General features: G+C 41.5%; 1 protein-coding gene across 1 annotated transcript in view; it reads left to right on the top strand.

Moving 5' to 3' along the window:
• Nucleotides 1-3698: 3698 nt before the first annotated feature.
• The window catches only part of CARNMT1 (carnosine N-methyltransferase 1), a 46748-nt gene continuing 38479 nt past the window's right edge, over nucleotides 3699-11967 (top strand). The window contains exon 1 of the mRNA XM_081103059.1: nucleotides 3699-3955. Coding sequence (XP_080959185.1) covers nucleotides 3714-3955 — 242 coding nt within the window. The 5' untranslated portion in view covers nucleotides 3699-3713. The remainder of the gene's footprint in view (nucleotides 3956-11967) is intronic.

Below are 11967 nucleotides of genomic sequence, written 5' to 3'. Positions count from 1 at the left end.
TACTTCAGAAATCTCATATTCAGACTTTCATCCCCATTCCTGCAGCCACAGCCTTTGTTCAGACTACCTTCATCCTCTGCCTAGCTATTACAACAGCCTCTTCATTGGTGGCTTTGACAGCCTTCCTTTACTCCAGTTCTAGCTGTCAGAGTTATCTTTCCAAAGAGTAAATAGTTTCATGCCATTCCCTTGATTAAAAACATTTATTTGACTTTACATATCCTCTAACATAAGGACACATCATTTCTGTGGTATTCTAATCAAGAGAAGACACCAGCCCAGCCCAGCTGAGTAGCATCGTATGAAAAAAAAAATGGTCACAGTACTTTTCCAAAGTGTTAAGATCATGAAAGAAAAAGAAAGACTGAAGAGATATCCCAGGCAGACAGATAAAATGAAGGGAGGTGATGACTAAATAGAATGCCAGATCTTAGATTGACTTCTGGAACAATAGAACATTAGTAGGAAAACCTGTGAAATGCATATAAATTCTGTAGCTTAGTTAATGCTACTCTACCAACTTCTTTATTTTGACCATTGTACTATGATTATGCAAGATGTTAACATTAGAAGAAGCATCACACTAGCATCATATGACAAATCGTGACTGCTGGACTTCTCACACTTATTCACAATTTAATAGTCTTACTTGGGATCACATATGATGAGGGAGGTGAGGTACCATAATCCTTCAGTGCTTAGGATCTGTAGTCATTTTTATCTAGCCTACTGATGGAAATCATAGGATAAAAGAGCAGGCTTCTAGGGTAGGGGCATTGTGGAAGGAGAAACCCAGTCTCCTTATATATTTCTTTGTAATTTTGGATACAACCTTTGTCATCTCTTTTGTTGTTGTTGATTCAGAAAGGAAGCGAGAGGGAGAGATAGAAACATCAGTGATGAGAGAGAATCATTGATTGGCTGCCTCCTGCAACCCCCCTACTGGGGATCGAGCCTGGCAACCTGGGTAGGTGCCCTTGACCCGGGACCCTTCAGTCAGCAGGCCAATAATCTGGCTAAGGCTGTCATCTCTTTTGATTCTTCTCTTTAGTTATCCCCTATATTCAACTCTATTTTTTCTTCCCTAGAAAATACCATCTGGATTTACCTTAAACTCTTCCTTTCACTATTACTTCTAGCATACACCTTTATCACACCATTTTAGAATTATTCGAACAACCTCCTCATGTGATCTTCCTGACAACAGTTTATCCCCTGGCTTTCGTCTGATTAAGCATTCTATAATACTACTTTTATCATATCACATTGCTGCTTCAGAATTAAAATGAATCTCCTTGGCTTAGTGATTCATCCAAACTTTTCTAATTTTTAAAGGTTCTAATAATTTTATACCACATGAATTAGTAAAATGTTTCCCCCCCTACTTCTTCATATGGGTTATAATCAGTTCAGTTTCTGCCTTCCTCTCCACCTAGCTTATGTTATTACTCCCAAACTACACCAAAAATTGTTGTGCTTCCCTGTCCAGAATAGACTTTACCTTTTGGTAACATCACTCAAAATTTCCTTTGGAGACCATGAAACCCTTATCTCAGTCCATGGTTTGGATGGACATGTGACCTAAACCTGGCTAATCAGAGAACCCTTGGTCACAACAATCAGTTCAATGAAGAGCACACAACTCAAGCTGGTCCAATGAGAGTCCTCAGGGGCTTTGGGGACTTTTAGAAAAGAATAGTGCTCTTAGCACTACTAGAAATAGCAACTGACAGATTCCTGATGATATAATTTGAGCTTCTAGATTTACCTATGCATGATCTTTTTCAGTAATAAGAAACAAATCCTCCCCTCCCCCTTTTGTCTTAAACCAATTTGAATTGGTTTACAAAGAGTATTCCCACATCTTTGCCTCTTCAATTAAAGTCATCCTTAGAAATTTAGCTCTATGCCACTTTCAAACCATTCTCCCTTTTCTTAATTCCCATTACAGTTTACATAATCCATACTATTTTAACACTAAATCTTCTTAATTGTTTAATGTTTTCTAGCTATGTACCACAAGCTTCTTGAAGGCTTGGATCCTGAATTACATTTCTCTTGTGTTCAGAACACTTTAGAATGTTTCACACTTAAGATGCAGATTGACTGGTAAATTCTTGGATAAGTTACTTTTCTTTAGGAAATCAATGGTTAGAATCTTAAGAATAAATGAAGTCTGGGCAAGTTGTTGCTGATCAGAGCTCAGCTCTTTTGGTAATTTAGTTCCCATCTTACTGATTTAAAAACAAAGATAGCAGGAAAGGGGAAATGATATTAGTGACTATGTTATAAAATCACACTTTTAGGGCATTTGGAGAGGCCTGATAATAACATTAATCATACTTTTAGGGCATTTGGAGGGGCCTGATAATAACTCCCAGTTTTAAAATGTAGGTTTTATTATTTATTCAGGCATGGTGAGACCATGAGATCAGGAGACAGCTGCCCTTGACAAGAGAGTTTGCTCCTTACAAGTACCCAAGAGGAGCGGATGCCACACATGCAGGGCCACACTGGAAGCACTAGGATCAGCCATGAGGCAGAGTGAGGGTAAAGCATGGGTACAAGCCTGTATAGTGGTTTCCACAGGAAAGGAAAGGCAAAGCAGAGTACGTGTGTTAGGATTGACTAGTTGGAATGATTTTAGCAGGATTTGGGGTAGAGACTGTCTCAAATTGGTGCCTGGCCCTGGGTTGATCAGGGAGGGGAATATTGGCTTGGTGTGTAAGAATCTGACTAAGGAGGTGGCTGTGGCTTCAGGCTTGGTCGGTTTGCATATGAAAGGTTCTGGGAATTTGTTGCTCTCGCTAGGTGTTAGCTAGCCCTGGGCGGGGCAGTCCCTTCCCAGGAGAAGCTTTGGGTGGCAGAGCGTCAAGAATACAGAAAATAAGAAAACATAGTGAATATACTTCTCTATTTCCCACCTAGATGCCAGTGCATTGTTAAGGGCCACGATTAGATGCTAGTGCCTCGCCAATGGTGAGGCATTGGGGCCCCTGTGCACTTTGGTGGTCTCCAGGGGCAGGTACCGCTTAGAGTTAGGTTCCTGCCTTTTCCTCTGCTGCCATCGCCAGTCAGGGCCCGATTAGGCTTTTCACAGGTCCCTAGACACGGACAAGATGGTAGTGTTCCTCTCCCCTGATGTAAGTAAAAGGAGAAATTCCTTTAGGAAATGAATTAAAACTTAAATTAGGGAGAATTCAAGACCTTCCTTCTAGACTTTGTGAAATAAAAATTCCGGATAAATTCATCAAAGCTTAACCTGTTGTTCTGCTTTTCCCTCCGCTGTCCTTTAGCTTCTTGCCTGTTCCACGATCCAGCAGTTGCAGGCTCTTGAACTCCACCCACGAGGCCGCTGGCAGGTGTCAGGCCAGCACCACCGGGGAATTCCTCCATCGCTCCTCCCACCCGGCCCTCTGCCCCGCCCACTGTGCGTGTCGTCGTGGCGTCACGCGCCGTCGCCCAAGGTCGGCAGCCAATGAGCGCAGGCGGCCGCGGCTCGCCGTCGTCCCTCGCCTGGTCTTGCGCGCTGGGTCTGGGAGCCGTGAAGACCCGGCGGAGCATCCCGCGCGGCTGGAGGCTGGAGGCCGGAGGCCGGCGGAGGCGGGGCGCACCGCGAGCAGGGGGCGTGACGACAGGAAGGCCGAACAGCCGCCACCACGCTTTCCTTCGCGGCGAGACGCAAGCGAGCCAGGCTGAGGGCCGCGGCAGCGATGCAGCGACGGCGGCGCCTCTCGCCGCCCGCCTCTCGGCTGCGGGAGGACGGCGGGGGCGGGGGCGGGGGCCGCGACGGGAGCGGGGAGGTGGAAGTGCAGTTCTCCGCCGGGCGTTTGGGCTCGGTCGCGGTGGACTCGGCGGCGGCGGCGGCGGCAGCCACGCGCAGCACGGAGGAGGAGGAGGAGAGGCTCGAGCGCGAGCACTTCTGGAAGATCATCAATGCCTTCCGCTACTACGGGTAAGGAGCCCGCGGCGGACCCCGGCCCGGCCCGTCGGAGCGCCCGCTGCGCCCCCGCGCTCGCCCTCCTCCCTCCCCCCTCCCCCCTCCCCCGGCCGCCACGCCTCCGGGGTTCCCGGCCCAGGCCGCCTGAGCTGACCTCGGGGTCCCCGAGTCACCTCGCACCGTCCTACCCCCTCTCGGCCCTGCTCTCCCGTCCGCTGCTCTTGTCTTCTGACCGCAGGATCAGATTGGCTCTCCTGCCTTCCATCCCACGTGCAAGGTCTGGCTTTGAGGCCGGTGGGGGTGATCAGAAAAATGCTGTGACGATTGCAGACAGAAGAGGGTGGTGGTAGATTGTCCAGTGCCGGGCATGATTGTGTTGTCGATGGTCTCCAAACTGAACACCCGCAGAGCCCAAGTTCACCTCCACGTGGGATGCGGCAGGACGCGTTTCCCCAAACTGGCCAGTTCCTGTGAGAACAGCCTGAGCTTCCCACCCCACCCCACCCCACCCCACCCCACCCCCTGGCGCCGAGGAAGTGCGAGCACGTTGGTGGGGAGCGATGAGTGATGCGGCTCAGTGTCTCTAGCTAGCTGGTGGGTGAAATGGGGTCGGAGGTGGTCCGGGTGTTCTAACATTTGCTAATTAAGGAGGGGCTGGAGAGAAGGCACGGTGAGAGCCACCTTTGCGATCTTGTATTTTGCAAATATGTATCGAATTCTCTGGGTGAGCCTGGTGTGGTGGTAGGGCTTTATAGTTGGCTAACTTCTACTTTTCTTCTAGGTAGATGTTCAAGTAAGCTTAGCCACAAAGTTTTAATTTAGAGATCTGAATGGGACTTAAATCAACCGGATTTGTAGGCAAAGAAAAGTAGTATTTTATTCGTGTAAGAGATGAGTCCACTGGGGGACATATTCTGAGTCTGCGGTTGTAATCAAACATGACCTTCCCCGTGAGAAAAATGGTGTCCCTAGATGGGCTTCTGCTGTGCTTTATGCAAACTTTTTTTATTTTTATTTTTTAATATATTTTATTGATTTTTTACAGAGAGGAAGGGAGAGAGATAGAGAGTTAGAAACATCGATGAGAGAGAAACATCGATCAGCTGCCTCCTGCACATCTCCTACTGGGGGTGTGCCCGCAACCCAGGTACATGCCCTTGACCGGAATCGAACCTGGGACCTTTCAGTCCGCAGGCCGACGCTCTATCCACTGAGCCAAACCGGTTTCGGCACAAACTTTTTTTATGTTGCTTGACTCTGACCTCCCCAAGGGCAGGGACAGCCTCATTTATTTTTATGTCACCAGTGCTTGCCATAGGTTTTTGAAGCTCTATTTTTAACAAATAGGAAATAATAGCAAAGAAATACATGTCATTCCCAAGTAGTCTGTCAATTTGTGAACAGTTGGTAAACTAGTCCATTATTATTCTGAATTTAGAAACTCGCTCAATAAAAGCTTAAAGTTGTTTAGAATCTGATTACATTTATGACATGAATTTTTGAAGTTCAAAAATCTTTTTAAAAAATATATATTTTTTATTTCAGAGAGGAAGGGAGAGGGATAAAGAGATAGAAACATCAAGATGAGAGAGAATCATTGATGGGCTGCCTCCTGCATGCCCCTACTGGGGATCAAGCCCGAAACCCAGGCATGTGCCCTTGGCCAGAATGAACCTGGGACCCTTCAGTCCGCAGGCCGAAGCCCCATCCACTGAGCCAAACCGGCCAGGGCTGAAGTTCAAAGATCTTGATGACATAATTCACTAACTAAACATAAGGATAGGAACCATGAATTGCATTAATTAAAGAGCCCAAAAGGAAGTTAGTAGTATGGGGATTTTATTTAGCATGAACAGAGGAAGGAAGGCAGATAACCAGAGGATTGAATTTGATGTAATTATTGTGGCAGGAGAAGCAGCTGACATTAGATAGCTAAGAGTGGTAGATGCAGAAAAGTTCTGTGCATTTTACTATTAAAAAATCTAGAAAGAATATTGGGAAATGTCTTGGGAATATAATGGACATAATTAAAATGTGTGTGTGCACCCAGTTCTAAAATGTTAGGACTAATTTAGAAATGATATTATAATTAGGTATCAGATGGACCTTTTTGTTGTGGGGGCAGAGGGACTTTGACCTGAATCTAGGAGCCAAGTGTGGCAATATAAAAAAGAGCAATTGTGTGCATGTTCTAGTAGTTGTGATACAGTTTTCTATACTCTCATCCCTCTCCTTTGCCAGTTTAATGTGGGATTGAGGAAAACTTCATTTTTTAAAAACAATCCTTTTTATTTGTATGTACTCTCTGATGAAACACTTTATATCTTTAGACTGAAAAGTATATGATTAAAAATATACTTCTTAAAATATCACTGAAAGGATTAGCGTTACAGAAAGCATCGTGTAGCAGAAAACACTGGATTGTTACATTCCAACATTTTATGGTTTTCTAGAGTTGCGCTGTTTAATACGTTGGCCGCTAATTACATCTGGCTAAATTAAAACTTAAACTAATTAAAACTTAATAAAATTAAAAATGCATTTCCTCAGTCTCAGTAGCCAGAGTTTGGTTTTACTGCTAAATGCCTTTTAATATATATGAGATTTAGATGAAAGTCATAGGGCAAGAAATGTCTTTTTATTAATGTTTTCTCTTTCCAGTGGCTTCCAATGTTGTACTTCCTACAGATTTTACTTAGATGACATTCTCTAAAAATGACTATAGCATTGTAATGCATAGCAAAACAAATGTTGTTAGCCTTAAAATACTACTCTAGTTATGAAGAAGATACCTAGTTACATGGAAAATATTACAATTGAACGATCAAAGATCTTGTCAGAATTGGCCAACTCTTGGAAACAGCGGTTAGGTGAGATTTATTTTTTAGAACTGAGATGTAGAGCTCATTTTTACAGGTGAGGGGATAGGCATATGAAGAGATGAGTAACTTGCCTAGGGTTACACAACCAAATTGTGGTAGCGTCTGGCTTGAAATCCAAAATCATTTACTAAAATTTTACCCTTATAAGCAGTGATACTAGTAAGACAATTTTAACCTTGGGTAATACATATTTTAAATGGATTGAGGCAGACTTGCCTTCTGAAAGGTATGCTTTCCTGTGTGGAATTCTAGAGTTCAACAGGTTCAGAGGGATGGGTCATTGACCTTGGCCTTCGGCTCACACCCAGCATAAACCCACCCTGATCAAAGGCCACTGAGTCAGAGTTAGGGTCACTGCCTAGACCAGCCTTCTAGAGAGAGCTGGAGGTAGAGATACCCTTACAGAAGTCAGCTGCTGACTACTTTCTCCCCTTAGCTGCCAAAAGATGTGGCCTTATTATGCTGATTGAGTTCAGAACCAAGGAGAGTCTGAAGGTTATAAAACATTCCTTCAAAGCAAGCATGTCAAACTCAGAGGCTAACACGGACCAAATAAATAAGGTTTAAGTTTCTGTGGGCCACAAAAAACCCCAAATGCTTCTATTTTCATAGAAACATAGGTTTATTTCGATAGAGAAATGCTGAATACAAAGGGCTGAAATAAATGAGTCATCGTTAACATAAAATAATAGAACATTTCAATAAAAATTAATATTTTTCTTGAACATTAACTTACCAGACACTGAATTACTGCACAAATTAATAAGCGTAATGCAAATGAACCTATTTTTCTTTTTCTCTGAAAGTGAAATATTTCCTGTAGTGCACACCAAACAAGTCAGTCCAAGACTAATGACATGGCAATCGGCTGCTAAAATATTCACTGCTAGTATTAGTGGAGAGAAATGGTGCGCCTGTGCGGATGGCGCCTAAGGGAAATAAATGCAACACGATTATAGTAATCAGTCATTAGCGAACGTTGTAGTTCGTTAATAATTATGTATAACAGGATATTGTAAAAATTAAGTTACAAAATTTTTATTAAAACGCTTCTTACATACTGTTATATTGGCTGGGCCACAAAAATATTAGTTGTGTGCCACATGAGGCCCGTGGGCCACGAGTTTGACATGCTTGCTTTAAAGTAAGGTAGGCAGACTTTTTTATTAAAAGGCTAGGTGATGAATATTTTAAGCTCTTGGGACTAAGTGGTCTCTGTTACAACTATTCAACTCTGCCCCGGTAGGTGAATAAGTGGGCGTGGCTATGATCCAGTAAAACCCTTTTTACAAAAACAGACCAAGTAGCCAGGGGTGGGGAAGCATGTTTTGCCACCCCTGTCTTAACACACACTCAAAGAGTTGTCCAACACACTCAAAAAAGAGCCTGGAGGCTCTGGCTAAAAATAAATGATATTCAAGTGTCCTAGGATTTACAAGCTGGAAACACCTGAGGCAAAAACTCAGGGTTTTTTTTTTTAACTCAGGTGTGTTTTGAAGAAAAAAAAAAGTTAAGAGTTCTTATAGTAAAATGTGCATTTTTGAGAATAATCGGTCCTGTATTCTCTGCACTAGGATTGGTCCTGGGTGTGTCAGGCATTCTGGATTATGGATGTCAGGTGGTCTTGATACAAGAGTCTGTCATTGAGTGATCATGCATATCCAGGCATTACTGCAGAACTGGAAAATTCAAAATTTTAAGTTCCAGGCTGATTAAAACAACAATAAAATAATTTCCTCAGACCTCAACCTAATTGATTTTAGTAATTTCATAGCTTGACTATATAGTGACTCCATTTTATTTCTTCACTCTCTTCCTCATAAGCATTTCCAGAATAGTGAAGCTATCCCCAGTTATAATAGTACAGTAAGGATTGGACTCTTCTCGACTTTGGTAAAACCTCACTTCAAGAGAGTCACTGTGGATGTCTGTTAGGGATAGCTTGGCATACCAGTAAGTAACCAAGGGTTAAGGGATATGTTACAGCTCATCCCACGCTGTGTACTTACATCACTTCTGTAACAGGAATTGACAGCAAAGATGTTAGGTTTTTCTGACCAATCCATAACTTACTTCAGCTCCCCTGCTATCATGGAAATAAGTAGTCTCCATAGAGAACAAAAAGTGGCACCGAGATTGCCTCACTGAACATTTATTGATTGTTTTTTACATGTGGTGACATATGGAGGTTAAATAGTGACAAAGGTGAGACTTGTATTTTAGAAGAATTCATCTGATGGGGAGGTTAGGTTGGGAACAGCATTCCTAGGTAGCAGGCCTCTCAGTAATCATTGGGAAACATAATGAGGGCCTGAGCTAAAGCATTGGAGAGGGGTATAATTTTCAGATAGTTTTATGAAGTAGAATCAAAAGGATCTTGTGCTTAATTGATTGTGTGGGCTATGAGAAGAGGCATTTTAGGATGACTTATAGTTTCTGACTTGAGTATGGTATGCCACTCATTGATATCAGCCACGTAGGAAAAAGTACAAGTTTTTTTGGTGGGACGTGCTAAATTCATTTTGGATATGTTGATTTTTGAGGTATAGTGAGAGGATGATTGTGGGGCACCCAGTGTCCAGGAATACTAGAAATGAAGTACTAAAAGACTACTTAATCTCTTGACGGTAAATTGTAAACTTGCAACTCTGCAACATACCATGCATGGTCTCCTTAAATAGTTCCGTTAGTGTCATACTCTACTGCTGGAAATATAAATTGGTACAATCTTTCTGAAAATCACTTTGTATCAAGAGACTTAAAAGTACTATCCTTTCTGACTTGGTCATTCTTTGGGGAATTTGTGGTGATTTTTTTTTTCTACACTATAGACAGATTTGAACACAAAAATTTATCATATGGGCAAGCGAAAGTATCTAGATGTCCAGTGTTTGGGAAATAGCTAAGTAAATTTTGGTTGCATAAGGTGAAACGATGAACTATCATTGCAGTCATTTGCCATATAGTCATTTGAGAACCTTTTTCTGACCTGGGAAAATTCCTCTAATAAGGATAAAGACTTACAAATGCTTCTAGAACTTGAATATTCATATGGATAATTTGGAGATCTTGTCAAAAGGCAGATCACATTTCAGTAGGTCTGGTGTAGGGCCTGAGATTCTCCATTCCTAACCACTTCCAGATGATCTGCTGTTTTGTCTACCTACCACATTTTCATGAGAAAGGTGCTAAATGACTTTGTCTTAAACAACAAAACAGAAATATGCCAACAAGTTAGAAGTGGTTGCCTCTAAAAGAGGGATTTATACTTTTAATTAAAAGAATACTTTCACTTTTCTGCATTTTCCATATTTTCATTGTCAACATAATAGTTTTATTAATTAGATATGCCTACTATATTTAAGCACTTAATGACTTGGTTTAGTGGCCAGAATTTACTAAATCTCAATGGATGATAGTTTCTGTACTCATCGTCACCACTGTTGTTCATGTTTTTATATATGAGACAGTGGAGGACAGAGAATGGAAGTAACTTGCCAAGGGCCACATAGTAAATAGGGGACATTAGCTGGATTTCAGTCCAGATCTATTTGATTCCAGAGCTCACTATTATACTGTCTGGAGAGGGATGAAGCAAAAGAGCAGACATCAGTACAACCAATCACTGTCAATTTGATCTTTTCACATCGCCTCTAACCCCTGAATACCACCACACCCGAGCTCCCAGAAACATGTCTAGGTTTTTACTCAAGTTTTATAAGAAGCTTCTTCAGAACTTCTTTAAATATTACTGTTCAGAAACTACAGAGTAATTTGGCATAAGGTAAAAATGAGTTGTTTGGATGAATAGAGAAATCCAGGCAACCAAATAAAAATGTATTTTTTAATATTGAGTAAATAAAGAAACATACACGTTTATTTGTTTTTATATGTAAAATGTTAAAAAAATGGTGCAGTGAACACCATGAATCTACCACCCAGTTTTAAAAAGGAATAATATCCTATCCCTATCCCCTCAAAGCACGTCACTTTATTGAATTTTTGTTTCCTTGCTTTCCTTGTAGTTTTTCTACATATGTCCAGTTCCTACAATATATTGTTTATTTTTACATAAAATGAAATTATACATTAAGTATTTTTCTACAACTTGATTTTTAAGCAAATATTTACATTCCTGAGTTTTATCCATATTGTATATAGCCATAATTTATTAATTTAACTGCATTTCCTTGTGTGACTATACTGTACTTTGTTTGTTCACTCTACTGGTGATGGACCTTTAGGTTGTTTCCAGATTTTTAGTTTGTTAAATCTAACAGTGCTCTGATAAAGCTTTTTCATGTTTCATGGTGACCATCTGCAGGAATTTCTTGAGTATGTGTCTAGGAGTATAATTGCTAGGTCATGTGGAATGTGCATATTAAGCTTTACTAGGTAATGCTAAATTATTTTCCAAAGTAGTTGTACTAATTTATGTACCCACTATCGATCAGTATATAAATATCTAATTATTCCACTATTTACCAACATTTCAGATAGGCTTTTAAATTTTGCCCATCTGATTGAAGTAAAATTGCATTTTACTGTGAGTATAGCATTTAACTTTTAAAAATGATGTTTTTTTCATTTTTTTTCTAAATATATTTTTATTAATTTCAGAGAGGAAGGGAGAGGGAGAGACAGATAGAAAAATCAATGATGAGAGAGAATCACTGATTGATTGCCTCCTGCACGCTCCCATCGGAGATTAAGCCCACAACCTGGGCATGTGCCCTTGACCGGAATTCAGTCCGCAGGCCAACTCGCTAGCCATTGATCCAGACCATCTAGGGCATGATGTTCTTTTCAGATTTTATAAATAGGTAGTTCCCAACGTGAAACTTTTAATCCTCACCTGAGAATATGTTTTTCATTGATTCTAGAAAGAGAAGAAGGGGGAGAGGGGAGGGGGAAAGAGGGAGAGAGATGGGGAGAGAAACGTTGATGGGTTGCCTCATGCACATGCTCCAACCAGAGCCTGAAACCCTGGAATGTGACCTGACTAGGAATGGAACCCTTGACTCTTTGAGATTGTACTTTAGCCACTGAGGCACACCTGCCAGGACATAGTTCTTTGGAAACTTTAAGAATGCAAAGTGTGAATATTGTCATGTAAGATGCTATGGAATTTCAATTTTTAATTTG

This window comes from Myotis nattereri, assembly GCF_964212035.1.
Source record: "Myotis nattereri genome assembly, chromosome: 12".
NCBI lineage: Eukaryota > Metazoa > Chordata > Mammalia > Chiroptera > Vespertilionidae > Myotis > Myotis nattereri.
Note: the sequence above shows the minus strand (reverse complement) of the source record. Positions and strands in the feature narration are given on the sequence as shown.